The 19,611-nt window shown below is 42.9% G+C and overlaps 1 protein-coding gene across 10 annotated transcripts in view; it reads left to right on the forward strand.

Moving 5' to 3' along the window:
• IKZF4 (IKAROS family zinc finger 4) overlaps positions 1-19,611 on the forward strand; it is a 78,172-nt gene that overhangs the window by 37,523 nt on the left and 21,038 nt on the right. For 8 of the 10 annotated variants that reach the window (XM_061615486.1, XM_061615489.1, XM_061615496.1 and 5 more), the window contains 3 exons: positions 1,681-1,785; positions 8,202-8,462; positions 9,484-9,651. In XM_061615486.1, the coding sequence (XP_061471470.1) occupies positions 1,681-1,785; positions 8,202-8,462; positions 9,484-9,651 (534 nt within the window). The remainder of the gene's footprint in view (positions 1-1,680; positions 1,786-8,201; positions 8,463-9,483; positions 9,652-19,611) is intronic. The other 2 variants (XM_061615492.1, XM_061615493.1) reach the window with 1 other exon arrangement.

A 19,611-nucleotide genomic window follows, 5' to 3' on the forward strand; every position in this document is an offset into this window, starting at 1 on the left:
GTGTTTAAAGTGCACTGTAAGCTTATAAGAGCAAACACGTTTGTGATAAATATCTGAAAATTCAGCTCGCAATATGGCTGTGGAGGGACTATAAGGAGTCACTAAACAAGTACAAATTTTTCAGAATTAATACAATATATAATTAAAATTTAAAAAATCAGGATAATAGTTCTAATACAGATTAAGAAATATGTCAGGCTAATAAGACATTGTGATGAGCAACTCAGACAATGGTATGGACATTAAGTAAGGAAGGGTTGTATCCAACAAAGTTCTGCTCAGAGTAGACCCATTGAAATTAATGGACCTAAGTTATTTATGTCCATTAATTTCAGTGGGCCTACTCTGAGTATGATTAGTGTTGAATACAGTGCACAGTCTTCCCAAAATGATAAATGAGCCAAGAATGGGCATTGGGAGAATGGGTTCTTAGTAATATAAGAAAACTAAATCTGGCTTAACTGCACATCTGGATAATTTAGGCTGCAATCCAATACACGCTTACCTGGGAGTAAGTCCCAGTGAACCCAGTGGGGCTTACTTCTTTGAGTAGGCATGTATTGGATTGCAGTCTTAGTTGGATTAGCATCTCTCAAAGAGCAAGTTGCCAGACCCTTAAAAACCAGTCTTGTAAACTAAGATTTGGGGGATTCTCAATGCTTCATAATTTCCATGTACGCTACCACTAATAAGCAGTTAATAAGATCTTTATATGTAACTGCTTCATATTCTTCCCCATAAATAGATAAGAGAACCAACCATGCAAGTACTTCTGGTATGTGCTTTTTTCCTGTCAGAGGCCACAGCAATTCAACGGAAGAATCTATACGTGAAGAATATATTTGAAACTAGTTCACTGCCATAGTGTTGTCATCTTGAGCCTAGATTTGACAGTCACAATTTTTTTTAAAAAAGTGATCTTATCAGTTCCTTCATGAGAACTCATGCTGGTAAACTCTTTTCTGTACAGCACATTTCTGCATTCATATTGCACACTATTTGCACAAAGCAAAGCATCCCACAACAAAATCATGTCTGCCCTGGCTCTTATTTATGGCGAATCAAATTTTAAATGAGAATCCTTTTCTCCTGTATGTAATGAGATAATTGTATTTCTTTGAGGAACCCCAAGTGCTGCTGTGTGTATTTGTTACAAGTGTTTAGGTAGCTTAGAGACTCCAGGTTATTTTGGTAATACATGTTATACATGTTAAACCAATGCCACCATTCTGAAAATATTTATGAATTCAATCTTATAAACATGAGATGGCTGCTATATGTACATAATGAAACTGGTTTTATTAGTATCTGGTATCTCTCTTTTGAAATGCTGGTCAGATGCTGACTTATCAGAAATGGGAAATAGACCCAGATAATCCTTTGATCCATCACAAATTATAATGGTGTAAGAACATGACTGCAGGGCACTTATATGAACTGTTTGAATATGTTTGGATTCTTCTTGCTATACTGTCACTCACTCAGAGCACCAGTGGATATTTGCTTTCTTTCAAATTTTGTAGGCTGCAAAGTCTAGACCTTACTTCAGTACATCAGGAGAGTCTCCTTTCCCTTCTTCCAGTTTTCTGTCCTGGTCACGGGAAATATTTCTGGAGATGAATTCTTGCAAAAGAGCATCCAATCTTACTTGTGCTGTTTGCTTCCTTTTGCCCCCTGAAGGTAGTGGAGATTCCTCTTTGGAAAAGGAGTTCACATCCACGATTGTGGGCCCCACTGTGAGCACACCAAATAGTCAACACTCCTCCCCAAGCCGCTCCCTTAGTGGTGAGTACCTGGTTTTCTGATTCTAGCAGTTTACACCCAAAATGTGTTGCACTGTCTTGAGGTCAAGGCACAGACCAACTTCCACGTGTCTAACAGAATTGTTATCTCTTCAGCTTGATGTCCTCCAAGAAGGTCTGCGTGAGGGTTATTGAGTCTGTCAATAATCTGCCCAGGGTTCCTTCTGGATGAGGCCCTGAAAAAGAGACAGGTTTGGTATAGCAGTCTAGGATTATCTAGACTTTCAGCCCAGTATTTTCCCCTGCTCTGTAGTTTTGGCCCTAACCCTAGGCAGCTCCCTGCTCGGAAATCTATATGAGATTTTTAGTTTTGAGAGATTTGTGTTACTGTGATTCTTGACTCACTAGGAGGGGAGAAGGTAGTTCAAGAGCACTTCCTCTCATAGTGAGTGAATGGCTGGAAACTGGGATTGTTGGGAAAGCAAATGGTGCTAGATTGTATGAATGAAGCATTAGGTCAGGCAGAAGTTGGACTTGTGGGGGAGGATTCAGAGAGTGTTGAAAAAAAGGTTGCATGCTTTGATGCATTCTAATTTGTTACATTCTGCAACCACAGGCATTTCTTGCTGAAATTAACAGCCAGGTCTTTCTTTTCTCCTCTGAAATCTACCGATTTTTGCAGAAATGTATTTATTTATTTATTTGATTTATATCCTGCCCTTCCTCCCAGCAGGAGCCCAGGGCGGCAAACAAAAGCACTAAAAACACTTTAAAACATCATAAAAACAGACCTTAAAATACATTAAAACAAAACAACTTTAAAAACATTTTTATCATATCGCTAAGATGCAGAATAAACATGTAGAGATTATTAGCGTTCCCAAACTTATTTCTGACTAGTGTTTCTCACTTGATTCTTCTTTGTGTTAAGACAGTTACAACATCCTTCTTTATCTGAAGCTTGGAAGGTTTATTTCCTAGCTGGTCCAAAGCTGGTTTGCAAAAAATCACAATAAAGTCCAATTTTAGACATGTGGAAAGGAATGCTCAAATGTCCATGCAACACATCCAGTGTGTTAAAGTCTAGTTGACCCGATAGAAGGCATAATCTCACTTGTTCAATGTAATATGAAACTAACCCAGTTTATGGATTGAACAAATAGGAAATTCATATCTTCCCCTTCAAAAGGGAGATGCTGGCTGATAGTGTTGCTTCTGGTCGGTCTTGATTTCACAGCTGGTTCAGCCAGCAAGCTCATGTCCCAGTGGAGCAAGAATATTACATAACCTGTTTTGCCAGCCCTGTAAGGAAAGTTGTAGAACAATAGCCATCCCTCCCCTCTCTCTCTAGGAAAAAAAAGAAGCTCATCCCCAGGGGATGGGAAAACATCAAAGTTCAGCTGTCATCAATGTATCTAAGCAGCTCCTGCCCCAGTGAGCAGGCTTTCACTTCATATTTGTGCACAGAAGTGTCAGCTTGTGCTGGATCTCCAAGACGTATAACAACAGTGTGTGTCTAATCTAAGCAGCCTGGCTTTTACTAATGTAATTACTGCCAAGATATTGTAGGAGCATAGGTAAATTCTCTGCACTAGTCTCCTCCCATGGCTGCAGGCAGAGGATGTGTGTGCCCATTGCAAGGCCTCCCAATCTCTACCTTTTTCTTCAGGTCTATAGCACGAATAGGTTGCAACTAGAGAGAGAGAGAGAAAGAAGATATGCTGACAATGACCTACATTCTTAACTATTCTAATGCCCTATGGAATGCCACAAATCAACCAGTCTTTACGAATGGACGCGGCAATTAAGTAGTAACTGCTGTCGTAATTCTACATCTAAATGGCTAAGATCAACTTTCTAGCCTTGCCCAACCTGATTTTGGACTCCAGCTCCCACCGTGCTGTTTGCCACGCTGGCTAGGACAGATGGGAGTTGGAGTCCAAAACATCTGAAGGGGTACTAGGTTCAGGAAGGCTAGCTTATATAGTTTCCACACCCCATAAAATATTTTGTTGTTATGTGCCTTCAAGTTGTTACGACTTACGGCGACCCTATGAATCAGCAGCCTCCAATAGCATCTGTCATGAACCACCCTGTTCAGATCTTGTCAGTTCAGGTCTGTGGCTTCCTTTATGGAATCAATCCATCTCTTGTTTGGTCTTCCTCTTTCTACTCGCTTCTGTTTTTCCCATTATTATTGTCTTTTCTAATTAATCATGTCTTCTCATTATGTGTCCAAAGAATGATAACCTCAGTTTCATCATTTTAGCTTCTAGTGATAGTTCTGGTTTAATTTGCTCTAACACCCAATTATTTGTCTTTTTTGCGGTCCATGGCATCCACAAAGCTCTCCTCTAATATCACATTTCAAATGAATTTATTTTCTTATCGCTTTTTTCACTGTCCAACTTTCACCTCCATACATAGAGATTGGAAATACCATGGTCTGAGTGATCCTGACTTCAGTATTCAGTGATACATCTTTGCATTTGAGGACCTTTTCTGGTTCTCTCATAGCTGCCCTCCCCAGTCCTAGTCTTCTTCTGATTTCTTGACTATGGTCTCCATTTTGGTTAATGATTGTGCCAAGGTACTGATAATCCTTGACAAGTTCAATGTCCTCGTTGTCAACTTTACAGTTACATAAATCTTCTCTTGTAATTACTTTAGTCTTCTTGACGTTCAGCTGCAGTCCTGCTTTTGTGTTTTCCTCTTTAACTTTCAACATCATTCATTTCAAATCATTACTGGTTTCTGCTAGTATGGTATCAGCTGCATATCTTTCTCCCTCCAATTTTCACATTTTCTTCATCTTGGTCCAATCCTGCTTTCTGTATGATATGTTCTGCATATAGATTAAACAAATAGGGTGATAAAATACACCCCTGTCCCACACCCTTTCCGATGGGGAACCAATCAGTTTCTCCATAATCTGTCTTTACAGTAGTGTCTTGTCCAGTGTATAGGTTCCACATCAGGACAATCGGATGCTGTCGCACCCTCATTTCTTTTAAAATATTCCATCGTTTTTCATGATCTACAGGGCTGGTTCCAAGGGGCGGCCAGGTGGGGCACTGGCCCGAGGGCCCCTGAGGCTACAGGAGCCCCTGAGGGACCCCTCTGCTCCCCTTCCGCAATTTGTGGCAGGATCTCTGCCGTGGATTGCATGGCTAGAGCTTCAGGGCTCCGCCATTCCCTTGCTTAACTTACCTTGTTCTGCGGTTGCACGTGCAGCGGTGCCCTTAAAAAAGATGGCGGCTGAGGTTTTCCTAAGGAGCTGAAGCCTCTGCCGCCATCTTGGCTGATGGCACGCATGCGTGCTGTGTGCTCGCATGCCTGTCATGAACCAAGATGGTAGCAGAGGCTTCCGCTCCTTAGGGGAAACCTCAGCCGCCATCTTTCTTAAGGGCACCATTGCATGCGCAACCGCAGAACAAGGTAAGTTAAGCAAGGGAATGGCGGAGTCCCGAAGTTCTCGCCGTGCGCGAATCGCGAAAGGGGAGCGCTGGGCCCTGGGACAGGCTTTTGCCCAACGGCTCCAGCATGTCTGGGGCTGGCCCTGGGCGCGCGCATGTGTGTGTGCACACATGCGTGCCAGGGCCCAGGGCAAGCTGGTGCCCAATGGCTCCGGCATGTGTGGGGCCGGCCCTGATGATCTACACAATCAAAGGTTTTGCTGTAATCTATAAAGCACAGAGTGATTTCCTTCTGAAATTCCTTGCTCCGTTCCATTATACAGTGTATGTTTGCGATATGATCTCTGGTGCCTCTTCCCTTTCTAAATCCAGCTTGGACGTCTGGCATTTCTCGCTCCATATATGGCAAGAGCCTTTGTTGTAGAATCGTGAGCATTACTTTACTTACATGGGATATTAAGGCGATAGTTCGATAATTACTGCATTCCCTGGGATCCCCTTTCTTTGGAATTGGGATAATACATAAGCGTAGGAAAAAGGACCATCCTCGGGGGCAAAGCTTGATATGATTGAACACCTCAGTGGGTCTGTCGTGTTTATATGTAAAGCAGGGGTGATGGTGGGCTTTTTCATTTTAAAAGAAGAAAGGTGCATGGATGGGGGAACTGAACCCTCCCTCTCTTTACTTCCCTGTACTCTGTTTCCTCGGGCACTTTTCTTCCAGCCTATTTCCAGCCTTCAAACCTATGGGGTTTGAAGAGGATGTTGTATTGTTTTACTGTTTTATCTATACCATCTTAAACTGAGTTTGAATTACTCCAACCGTATATTTAAATGGTTTTATTATTGCGCATAGTCTGATTGTATTTTTGTATGCTTGTAAGTTACATGTATTTTTATGTTTGGAAGCCACCTTGAGCCCAGTCCTTGGAAAAAGAGCAGGATAAAAATAAAGATAATAATATTTCAGAGCTGGGTTGGTAGAAAATTACTTGAAGCAAAAGAGCACAAGGAGGGGAAAGGGTTCATCTTCCCTTTTAATTTTAAGACTCTCTACCTCCTGCTGTATTAGTAATTAAGTTCAACAAGCGTGAGCCATACCTCAGCAGTAGAGCATGCAGAAGATCCCAACTTCAATCCCTGGCATCTCCAGGTAAGGCTGGGACAACCACTTGCCTGAAACCCTGAAAAGCTGCTCCTAGTCCACATAGAAAATGCTGAGCTACACAGACCAATCGTCGGAGTTGTTATAAGGCAGCTTCCTATATTCCTGAACGAGGCTGTCCCCTGGTTTGGAGCTTGGTCATTACTCCTTCTCTTCTCCCATTGCAGCAGATGCCACTTAGGAGAGAATGCAGTGAGACTGTTGCTTTAGGAGGAGATTTAAATACCAGAGCCCTTCTCACACGTGCCAGCTGAGGTAGAATGACAGAACCTGGCTATGGACCAAAGGTTCAGGAGTGTTTATTCAGTCAGGCCTTGTAACACCATTCCTTCTGTAGCGGAGGCTGCTCCATGTGTCAGTAGGCAGAAGCAGGAAGCCCCCTTTTCTCAAGCTTACATTCCATTAGTTGTTTCAAGAGGCAAACTTGCTTTCCAAGTTGTGAGCTTCCACTGCCTGGCTCGGAAAGTGCCAGGCATGTGAAAAGGCTTTCCCTTTCACCATTTTTTCATTTTCTGATTTCATCTACCTGTCAACAGCTGTACACAGTTAACATTGTGGCCCAAGGATGTTGTTTAAAATTTGGGATTCTGTCCACCATTGTAGCCATTTGATTGTCCCCTTTCTTTGGTGGTGGGTGGAAAAGGAATGCTTTGCAGGTTAACAAGTGTGAAATACTCCATGTGCATGTGACAACGTGGCGATCAGATGTGAAATCTTTTCCAGAGAAATTGTGCACCTACCTTATTCCGTTTTTCTCCTTTTAAATATTTGATAACCTGTTTTACACCTTGAAATGGCACAAGCATTGACTCTTCTGTACACCAGCTGATGAGATAAGATTTACTGCCCTGCTGAATGTTCTCCCAGCAGGAGCTCTTGTTTATGCAATAGCAGCCCAGTTTCTTGTTTACTCTTAAATGAATAATTTTATATGGGCTTTCTTTGGAGACTAGTTCCAGAGTTTAGGACTCTTGATCTACTGTGTATATATATTTTGAATGTCTATAGGAAAACTGTCACACATTGTTCATAAAATAGTTTTGCAAGGTGATACAAAATGGCCTAGAAAAATTCCTAAGTCATTAGGAGGCTTTTGAAGGAAGCCCTTCAGACGTTGTTCGGTATGTTCAGAGTGAAACATCCACCCGCTCTTTCTACTTGGCCAGGGATCCAGTGGCCTGCTCTTCCTATTTGCTGAGCTCTAAATTAGTTGGAGCACTGGGGATAGTATTTGATACCCTTTTGATACTAAGAACTTAAGAAGAGCTGTGCTGAATCAGGTCAAAGGCCATCTAATCCAGCATCCAGTGGTGACCAGCCAGAAATTTCCAGAGCCATCTCTCTGCTATTGCCCTGCAGCAAGTGGTAGTTAGAGGAACACTTCCTGAAACCACAGAAGTTCATTTAAACAATATGGCTAATACTCACTGATAGCCCTGTCCTCCATGAATTTTGCTAATCCCCTGTCAAAGCCATCTAAACTAGTGGCCATCACTACACATCTTGTGGCACTGAATTGCATAAGGTAATGATATACTGTGTGAAGAAGTCCTTTCTTGGTTTATTCTGAAAATACTCCCAGTCAGTTTCACGGGATGATCTGAGTTCTAGCATAAAGGGGAAAAGGGATAAAAGAGGTATTTTCTCTACATCATGCATAATTTTAGAAACTTCTATTATTTTCCCCTTCCCCCAAGACCAGGCCTTAGATGCTAATAGGAAAGGTTCTTTTTTTTTAATAATTATTGTCTTTTTGCTTGTTCTCAAAGCCAAAGTTTTTGAAAGTCTCTTTTCATTTTCCAAGGCCATAGCAGCTTTTTAAAAAGTTAACTATTGACAAATATTTGTTATAAACCTACTCATCTTTTTCCTCCGTAGCAAATTCTATCAAGGTGGAAATGTACAGCGATGAAGAATCAAGCCATCTGCTGTCCCATGACGACCGGCTCATTGAAAAAGAGGACAGTGTGATCGTGGAGGATTCCCTCTCTGAGCCCCTTGGCTACTGTGACGGGACTGGGCAGGAGCCACATTCACCTGGTGGCATCCGACTACCCAACGGCAAGCTGAAGTGTGATATCTGTGGGATGGTGTGCATTGGCCCAAACGTACTGATGGTGCACAAACGCAGCCACACCGGTGAGTAGGCATGGCTGCTGATAACTGTATGCTTGGCACTTGCATAGTGCTTCAAGGTGTTGTGGTCTAAGAGTCTGCTTGTCACACTCAGGCCTTTAGTCTAATATGTCTCTGAGTCACTTTATCGATACTTATAGATGTCGGATGTTAGATCAATCATGATGATGACGATAAGTATTTATAAAGCTCTTCAGACCATTCAAAATACTTAACATATTCTCATGTCATGCTAAACCATTTTGTGTAATATGCATGAGCTGGAATGAACTGAACACCCCTCAGCCTTGAGCAGTCCACCCTCTTCTCCCAAACAGCTCAGAGGGGGACTTAGTTGGTTTGGCCTTAAGCTTGGCTTGTCATTGTGTCTGAACCGGGGATCATGGTTCATTAAGTGGTAGTCGTAAGTATTGTCAATTTCAAATTACTGAGCATGAAGTTGGCTTGTTGTGAATAGAAGGCATCCCACCCAAAGTAGAAGAAGCAGAGCTGAGGAGAATAGGTTTGACATCCAGGAACTGGATAGCATTTATGGGACAAGGCATAACTCAAAATTGGGCTTGAATATAGTAATGGGCAGAGGCTTGCACTCAAGAGACCTAATAGGACATATGCAAAGACCAAGCAACTGTGCAGGCAACATGGTGTGTGACTTGGGAATGCTAGGCTTGCTACTAACCTGTGTCTTTAGTTCCCCGTGTGTGCAAAAGAGAACACTCATCTTCCACATGATTGATGAGCAGCATGTAAATAGGCTGTTAGCCCTGCACCAAAAAAGTGTATATTTTGGGTGTGAAAGTTGATCCTATTTAAAATGCTGTGTAAATGCTTGTAACTTGAATTTAAGGGATCCTGGATTTCAGAACATTAAACTTGGCAACAGGATGAAAGCAAACCAAAATAAATGACTTTTTCACTGAGTAGGGAAGCATAGCAAAGGGGATACAAGATGGAACGTTGCTTAGTGACAGCAAGGAACATGGCTAACTTTTCTGGATTCTCACTAACGGTGCTCTTTTTCTAGGTGAGAGGCCATTCCATTGCAATCAGTGTGGTGCCTCCTTCACCCAAAAGGGCAACCTCCTTCGCCACATCAAGCTGCACTCGGGTGAGAAGCCCTTTAAATGTCCCTTCTGCAATTATGCCTGTCGGAGGAGAGATGCACTCACAGGCCACCTCCGTACACACTCAGGTGGGTCACAGGCAATTCTCCTGCTCTAGTTATGGTTGGGTAGGGCTTGGTGATAGAACTAAAGCAAGAGCTGGACCACAGGATGGTCAGATGGTTGTGGGTGGTGAGACTTCTCCTGCCTTTAACACCAGGTGACTTCATCTAGCAGTGGCTTGGGCTGAAGCGACAGAGCAAGAAATATTTCTATCGCTTTTAGTCCCCGCCTCCTAATTTGGCTCCACCCACTCACAACTGCTTTCTCTCTGGCAGATGTTATTTACTTGTTACACATGTACTCCACATATGTACTCTGAAGGAGAGACCTGTTTAGCTCTGAAGATGGAACTATCTGCATATCATTTTTTGTCATTTAGAAACTTTCTAATGGTTAAGGTTCTTCTCCAACTTTAATTGACCCTGGAATTTTATTTTTTTACCAATAACACCACATTAGCTAAATGGCAGTTTTATCAAGCTTTACCTCTTGGTCCTTGTAATATCTTAAATTGAGCCCATGTTGTATTTCCCCAGTCCTATGGATAAGCATTATGTACTTACATTGTACCTGAATAAACCTCAGTTGAACCAATTAAAGTTTATTTGAAGATCTGTATAACTGGTAAAAGTTGTGATTGGTATAAAAAGTAAATGAAGAATATCTAAAAAAAATACATTTCTTAAAAAGTTATGATCTAATTGAATTGAATACAAAACTGCTAATATCTTAACATCTTTATATTTAAATCTATGTTGCAACCACACCTGGGATACTCTACATACAATTCTGGTCATTGCACCTCAAAAAGGATATTGTAAAGCCAAAGAAGGTGCAGAAGAGAGCAACCCAAAAGATAAAGGAGCTGAAGCAACGTCCCTATGAGAAAAAGTTACACTGTTTGGGGCTTTTTAGCATAGAAAAAAGGCAAATGGCAGCAGGGTTTTTAAATTTTAGCCTAGTGTAAGGGTCTTTACTGCCTTGGATGGAGAGAGTGAAATCTGCCCACCTGCTGAGCATATACTGTTTTCGCTTCTGTTTCTGCAATGCTTTTGAGTTTTTTAACGCATACACAAGTCTTCTGTCCCTCACTCACCTTCCCACTCCTAAAAAAGTAAGGCTCTCTTTGCATCAGTTTTTAAGTTTTAGAATGTGTGACAGTAGCAGACAATGCGGTGGGGTGGAGGTGCTTAACTGACCTCCCAACAGATGAGTCACTTCTGCTTACCAGTAAAGTGAGGGATGAGGCAGCAGGGAGGGTGACACATTCCAAATGCATTGGCAGGAGCACTGGATTGGCTCCACTGGTGCGTTTGCAGCACACCATCCTCTCCCTCAACTCTTCCCCCTCCCAGTAAGCAGCAGCAGCTCACCTACCAGGAGGTCAGGTATGCACCTCTGCCCCACCATTCCGTTTGCTACTGATTTGTGGTATACAGTGTTGTTGAACTGATTAGGAGCTGTGACAATAGTGCTGTTAAATTAAACATACATATAAATGGCCAACTGCCAAGAAAATCAAACATGGTCACATTTAACTTCAAAAGAGGAACCTTCCTCAAAATGAGAGGATTGGTAAAAAGGAAGTTGAAAGGCAAAGTCCAGAGGGTCAGATCACTCCAAAACACTTGGGAGGTGTTTGAAAACACAATAGTAGGAGCTTAACTGGAGTATATACCCCAGATCAGGAAAGGTACCACCGGAGCCAAGAGGATTCCGGTGTGATTAACAAGCAGAGTCAAAGAAGCTATTAGAGGCAAGAAGGCTTCCTTCAAAAAATGGAAGGCTTGTCCAAATGGGGAGAATAAAAAGGAACACAAACTCTGGCAAAAGAAATGCAAGAAGACAGTAAGGGATGCTAAAAGGGAATTTGAGGAGCACATTGCGAACAACATAAAAACCAACAACAAAAAATTATTCAAATACATTAAAAGTAGGAGAATTGTCTAGGGCAGCCTTTCCCAACCAGTGTGCCTCCAGATGTTGTTGGACCACAACTCCCATCTTCCTGACCATTGGCAATGCTGGCTGAGGCTGATGGGAGTTGTGGTCCAACAACATCTGGAGGCACACTGGTTGGGAAAGGCTAGTCTAGGGAGACAGTTGGATCCTTGGATGGCAAGGGAGGCAAAGGTGTGTTTAAGCAGGGTAAGGAGATTGCAGAGAAGCTAAATGAATTGTTTGTATCTGTCTTCACAATGGAGGATATAGGGCAGATCCCTGCGCCTAAACTAACCTTTGCAGGAAGGGAGTCTGAGGAACTGAGGCAAATAGTGGTGACGAGAGATGAAGTTCTAGGTTTAGTAGACAAAATAAAAACTGACAAATTGCGGGGTCAAGATGACATCCACCTAACTGTTCTCAAAGAACTCAAATGTGAGATTGCTGATCTTCTAATAAAAATATGTAATGTCCCTCAGATCTGCCTCCATACCTAAGGACTGGAAAGTGGCCAATGTAATACCAATCTTTAAAAAGGGATCCAAGGGGAATCCCAGAAATTATAGGCTGGTTAGCTTAATGTCTGTCCCAGGAAAACTGGTAGAAACTATTGTTAAAGATAAAATCACCAAGCATGTAGAAGAGCGAGCCTTGCTGAGGCAGAACCAGCATGGTTTCTGCAAGGGAAAGTCCTGTCTCACTAATCTAGAGTATTAAGAAACATATAGATAGAGGTGATCTGGTTGACATAGTGTGCTTGGATTTTCAAAAAGCTTCTGATAAGGTACTTCACCAAAGACTCCTGAATAAGCTTAGCAGTCATGGAATAAGAAAATAAGTCTTCTTGTAGATCAGGAATTGGTTAAGTAGCAGGAATCAGAATAGGAATAAATGGACAGTTTCTCCTAATGGAGGGCTGTTGAAAGTGGAGTCACCCCAAAGATTGATATTGAGACCTGTGCTTTTTAATTTGTTCCTAAATGATCTAGAGTTAGAGGTGAGCGGTGAGGTTAGTCAAGTTTGCTGATGATACTAAATTGTTCAGGATTGTTTTAAAAAAAAGGGATTGTGAGGAGCTCCAAAAGGACCTCTTTAAACTGAGTGAATGGGCAGTAAAATGGCAAATGCAATTCATTGTAAACAACTATAACGTTTTATATATTGGAACAAAACAACTTAATTTCACACATATGCTTATGGGGTCTGAACTGGCGGTAACTGACTAGAATGAGACATTGCAGGTCATAGTGGATAGCTTGATGAAGATATTGAGCCCGTGTGCCGTCAGCTGTGAAAAAGGCAAATTCTGTGCTAAGGATCATTAGGAAACGTATTGTAAGTAAAACTGCCGATATTATTATGCCATTATATAAATCTATGGTGCAGTCACATTTGGAACACTGTGTACAGTTCTGGTCACCTTACCTCAAAAAGAATATTGTAGAGCTAGAAAAGGTTCAGAAAAGAGCAACCAAAATGATCAAGGGGATGGAGTGGTTCTCCTGTGAGAAAAGGTTGTAGCATTTGGGGTTTTTTAGTTTGGAGAAAAGGAGATTAAGAGGTAACAGAATAGAAGTGTATAACATTATGCATGACATGGAGAAAGTGGATAGAGAAAAGTTTTTCTCCCTCATAAGACTAGAACTCGTGGACATTCAATGAAGCTGAACGTTGGAAGATTCAGGACAGACAAAAGAAAGTTAAACTATGGGATTCACTGCCACAAGAGGCAGTGACTGCCACCAGTTTGGATGGAATGAAAGAGGATTAGCCATTTCCTCCATGAATTTGTCTATTAATGGCTACTAGCCATGATGGCTATGCTCTGCCTCCATAATCGGAGGCAATGTGCTTCCAAATGCCAGTTGCTGGAACCCACAGGAGAGGAGAGTGCTCTTGGTGCTCTCGTCCTGCTTGCGGGTTTCCCATGGACAGCTGGTTGGCCGCTGTGAGAACAGGATGCTGGAGTAGATGGGCCATTGGCCTGATCCAGCAGGTTCTTCTTATATTCTTAATGTATTTGCTGCCTCCTGCAGTTCTGTGTGCATGTGGCGTATGGAAGTCTCAGAATATAGTTCAATTTAGGACCACCTTACGCCATTTAATCCTGCACTGGTTAAGATGCATAACCCCATCTTTCATCAAACCACTGAATGTTTACAGTGCCATAGATGAAGGATTGATTAAAAAAACCCCTATCTTGAACATTCTTAGGATATACTTTCTAAAGGAGCTGTTTCTAGCTACCTTCCCTTTTACTTACTACAGGGTTTGGGTCAGGGGGGATTTCTTTCCCCTTTTCTGAAAAGTGTATTGCTTTCTCCAGTGTACCTTGATGTTTTCCTTATTGCTGGTTTATCCTTTCAGCGCCTGCTAAGATGTTGATATCCCGAGGCAGTGAAATCGGGAGGAACAATTTTGCATTATGCAACAAAGAAAGATACAGATACATGTACACACACAAGTGTGTGTTGGTCTGAATTTCTAGACTCCCATACTCTGACAGTTCTGGACAGTTTTATTATTAAAAACAAACTCAAAACAGTAAAATCAAAAGAAGAAATAAAACTATGAAATCCTGCTGTTCTAGCTTGGGGGGGTCCTAACAGTAGTGTAATCAGATTAAAAAATAAAAGATTTTGCAATGCTTTTGAAAGATGCCTGGACCTTTGTAAGTCCTGAGGGGAAGGCAGTATTATAGATGAAGGGCATCCCATGCCAAGAATGTTGTGCCCTTGTAGAGTGAAATTAATGCACAGAAGGTATGCTAAAGAGTGTGCTCAGAGTCAATCTCAAGGGAATGTAATGGGATAAAAGGGGAGGATAGGTCTCTTTGGTGCACAGGACTGAAGCTATTAAGCCTTCAGAGGCAGCTGCTTTGTAACAGTATGCACATCTTTTGTCCTGGGACCTAGAGAGAGGACTCTACATCCAGGGCTGCTTATAACCTCCACCCCCAAAATCCAGAGCCTGTGCCAAAAATGGCTCAAATTCTGTTTTTAGCATAATATATGCAAATTGATGCTGTGTAACACATTCAGGCTATAGTGGCAAAGATGGAAATGAATCTGCACCTGAGGTCTAAGGGATTGTGGTGGGCACAGTATATACGTGTGTGTGTGTGTGTGTATGTCTCTCTCTCTCTCTCTCTCTCTCTCTCTCTCTCACACTCACACACTCACACACACACACACACACACACACACACACACACACACACACACGGAAAGCCTATCCCAGAAACCTCATGGTTTGTAGGCATTTCAGATGCTGCTTACATGTTTCCAGGTTTCTTTTAGCAAAAAGAAAAGGCAGGTGCAGACCCAAGTGCAAACAACCCCCTCTCTCTGCTTACTGTCTTTACTAATATTGTGGTGTTGGTCTGTACATATTCTGTGCAAGCACAGAACTTGTATCTCTATTCTCATCCTTTTAAAGTTAGTTTCTTGCCTTTCTGGCTATGAAAACAAACTTGGGAGTGTGTGGGTAAGCAGTGCCTGGTGAAACCTGAGAAACTCGGGATGAGGTGGGGAGGGGAAAAGCATTTCCAGTCGTTTGGGGGATGAGGGTTCTGTGGCATTTATAGTTCGCTGTATGACTGACAGAAACAGAATAGATTGTGTAAAATAAGCAGATGTATGTAAAAGTGATTAATTTGCATGCATTAATGCAGGACACATAATTCCATTTTCTTGGCTCAGCATTTGATTTACCTTGATGCAGAATATTCTTTCAAGTACACATAGTATGCATAGCCCTGGCCATGGCTCAGGCCCCCTGTGCCCTGAACCAGCATGAGTTTGTGCTGTGTATACAAACCAGCTCAGCTGACAGGCAGCATCTGTGCATGTGCAGTTTTCAGACAACCTCAGAGGGTAATGAGCCAGTATTCAAAGTGCAAGTGACACTGTTCTATAATTTCTGCAGGGTCAGGGAGTTCTAGCCCTTACCTTTTTTACTCCTGGAGTTATGTCAGAGTGAGATATATCTAAGTCCTAACACCGCACTGTTGTTCCTAAAGCTTCCTTCTCTTGAAAATCAGTGTGCTTCTGATGAACTAGAATAAGCCATTAAAATCACACTGGCAAAAACCTTTTTTGTTTTGACTTACAAATGTCTGTTTAAAGCAAATGGGTCTGTTCTTAACCTGTAACTCTGGTAAGAATAACTGTGGGTGTGTTATTTAATATTAATATATGTTAGGTCCTCCTATAGAAAACAGAATTTAACACTGAAAATACTAGAACATAGCCAGAGACACAGTGGAGAGGATACTGAAGCCTCCAAGTCTGACAAGTAGTGTCGTCTGTGGTGCTGAAAAACCACATTTTGGTATGCCGTTATAACTTGCCAGTCTCTGGAGAAGCTATTTGGTAACCTCAGCCTTAATACAAATGCCCTAATGCACTGCTATGTAAAGATGGGGGGGGGAGCCGTTATGGGCCTAATGCCACACTGGTACATCTAATTCAGTATTGTCTCCACTGGCTGGTAGCAACTTTCCAAGGCTTCAGAAGGGCGTCTTCCCCAGCTGTGTCTGGAGATTGAACCTGGGATGCAGGTTCAGCTTTTAAACATATGCTCTACCACTGAGCCACCAACAGCTGCGTGCACGTTGGCACTTCTGCCCAAGAGCCTGATACCAGCTAGAATACTGAGGAAAGTTCTGCAGTATTGCCTGCTCTCAGGAGAGGAAAATCCTTCCAATCTATAATAACTATTGACGGAAATTTGGCCACAGTCAACCACAGTTCCCTGCACGGGTGGTCAGTTCAGAAGAGCTTTGAAGTCAAGACTTCAATCTAGTTGAATTGAGAAGCATGCTTTCTTTTTCCAAGGCCTGACACATTGTTTCATTTGTGTATTTTCTGTGCCACCGACCTTTTGTATATCATGGCACAGAATGGGAAGCAGCTGATGACAGGTGTAATAAAATATGCCAAATCCCAACATTTCTTTGTAATAGCAAAGAAAATTACTAGTATGAAGTGCAGAGGTGTATGATTGAAATGATGCTATCCTCATCAGTGTTTGGATTTTATAACTAAAAACCTGGGGAGGTGGAGTGAAGAATATCTCCCCCCCCCTCCACCTGACGTGTGCTTCATGCTGTTCCCCTGGGTGATGCCGTTTCTTTCATCTCTGAAGATCTTACTCCAAAAAAGTAAGGATTTATAAACCAGATCAAATGCATCACATCAGTTAGAAATAGATCAGAAACTGCGCCTACACGTGGGATCACTAGAATGATGCTCCTCCCTTGGGGCTACCTCTCTTCAGTGTACACACACACTGTTTTTTCCCCTCTCTCTCCATAGCCCAGTAAATAAACAAATTCCAGATCTGCATTCTGCAGATTTTACCGCAGACTCAATTTTATATAAATTTGATTCTTTCTTACACAGAGAGGAAAACGGGTTGTAAATGAAGCACTTAACAGCACAACATATGAGAAATTCCTCTTTTGATTTATGTATGACAGTGATGTACTTTCTTAAAAATAAACAGCACTGGGGGTTGTGCGTCGCTCAAAAATAGATTAAGGGTTGACCAGGATTATGTTATGGAGTTCGTGACACTAGCAGATTGGGACACTGCTATGTGGCAAAATTCCCTGAAAGTGTCTGTGTGAGAAAAAATGTCCAATTCTGTTCTTTACTGGGCTCTTTTAAAAACTCCCTACCACTTCGTTAATCTGCCTTATCTGATAAGCACTGAACAGATTCCTAGTTGTGGAAGAACTTGAAAATACTGGTGCATCCCACTTCACTACACTGAAAGTGTGCTAGCCATGTATGCTGTATGACAGGCATGGGGGAACCGTTTTCTCCTGAGGGCCATGTTCCCTCTGAGTTAATCTGTTGGGAGTTGTATGCCACTGGTGGGTGGGGTTGGAGGCAAATGTGGACAGGGCCACATCCCCCATCCATCTGAATGCACATACCCATCCATCCATCATGTATTCAGCGGTATCATCAGGGTAGGATTGATTTTTGGCATAGATGTCTGGGGCCCCACTCAGCAGCATGATCAGGAGGGCCCCCAGATGCTGCCGGGGCTGGCTGATTTTACTTTGGCCCTGTTAATGGGTCCAAAGGTAAAACTTGCCTAATTGCACCACTGCATCCATTACTTCTTTCTCACATACCCCATTCATCTGTGTTCTGTCTCTCACATGCTCACACCTCCCTCCATCCTCTTAGAAGGATTATCCCTTCCTGGAACTGCGTTGCCTTCCAGTGTGATCTGTGTCTCAGAAGCACAGCATGAGAATAAAGTTATATGTCCAGGAAGGCTGCCACTTGTTGTTCATAAGAGACAGCAGGAGAACGTGTGGCAAATTGTATTGAAGACCCCTGATCATAACTCCTCAGCCTTAAATTAAAATGGATTTGGAATTAAAAGGACACTGATCCATTCCAGAAATTATTTATTCAATATTTATTTATTTATTTATTACATTTATATACCGCCCCATAGCCAAAGCTCTCTGGGCGGTTTACAACAATTAAAAACATTAAAAACAAATATACAAATTTTAAAACACAATTTAAATTTTTTTAAAATTTTTTTAAACATGCTAAAATGTCTGGAAGAAGAGGAAAGTCTTGACCTAGTGCCAAAAAGATAACAGTGTTGACGCCAGGCGCACCTCGTCAAGAAGATCATTCCATAATTTGGGGGCCACCACTCAGAAGGCCCTTCCAGCTTCCCTCGGAGTAGGCATCCGGAGGAGGAACTTGGATGTTGAGCGTAGTGTACGGATGGGTTCATGTCGGGAGAGGCGTTCCATCAGGTATTGTGGTCCTAAGCCGTGTAAGGCTTTATAGGTTAAAACCAGCACCTTGAATCGAGCTCGGAAACATACAGGCAGCCAATGCAAGCGGGCCAGAATCGGTTTTATATGTTCAAACTTTCTGGTCTCTGTTACCAATATGGCTGCTCCATTTTGCACAAGCTGCAGCTTCCAAACCATCTTCAAAGGCAGCCTCACATACAGCGCATTGCAGTAATCTAACTTGGAGGTTACCAGAGTATGGACAACTGAAGCCAGGTTATCCCTGTCCAGATAGGAGCGTAGCTGGGCCACCAACCAAAGTTGGTAGAAGGCACTCTGTGCCACTGAGACTACCTGAGCCTCAAGTGACAGAGATGGTTCTAGGAAAAACCCCAAGCTATGAACCTGCTCCTTCAGGGGGAGTGCAACCACATCCAGGACAGGTTGAACATCCACTATCCGGTCAGAAGAACCACCCACTAACAGCATCTCAGTCTTGTCTGGATTGAGCCTCAGTTTATTAGCCCTCATCCAGTCCATTGTCGCAGCCAGGCACTGGTTCAGCACATTGACAGCCTCACTGTCGGAAGGCAGAGCTGGGGTCCCAATCCCGGGGAGCTGGATCCCGGAGAGTTGAGAGAAGAGTATTCGGATGGATGGCAGAGGGAAGGGGGAGGAACTTCCCCCCTTTGGAGCGAAGACGAAACAGAGGAACTGCCAGTGATAAGGTCGCTTAGCAACGGGGAGCCTGAGCCCTCCCTGGACATTCTCACGCCTCCCCCTCTTTCAGGCTCAGAGCAAGAGGGGAAAGAGGGAGGGCTGCTCACAGCCGAAAAGCGGGGAGGCAGTTTACCATCAGCCCCTCCCCTATCCCCCATCCTGGAATCGGAAACTTCAGAAGAGGAGGGGGTGATACTTCCCCCCTCACCGCGCACACGCAGACAGCTGAAAAGACAGGAGAGAAGGGGGGGAAGGCGGGCAGTACCTGAGGGGCAGTTAAGGAGGAGCGAAAGATTGCGCGCCCGTTTGGCCCCTTCTTAAAGAACAGGCGGGAAGAAGTCCCTTGCTCTGTCAACTTTCTCCCAATGCCGCAGGACCTGTATCCCTGTATTGCTTCATGAGAAAACGCAGTCTTTGTTTGGACATTACCCTAATAAAACACGAATTAACTACAGCGGTTGGTCTGGTTCCTGAGTCACATCCTGGGCCTGACAGCTTGACAGAGCCACCTAAATCACCCTCAACGCTCTCTTCACTTGACTGGGAC

The sequence above is a fragment of the Rhineura floridana genome, chromosome 3 (assembly GCF_030035675.1).
Source record: "Rhineura floridana isolate rRhiFlo1 chromosome 3, rRhiFlo1.hap2, whole genome shotgun sequence".
In the NCBI taxonomy this organism is placed as follows: Eukaryota; Metazoa; Chordata; class Lepidosauria; order Squamata; family Rhineuridae; genus Rhineura; species Rhineura floridana.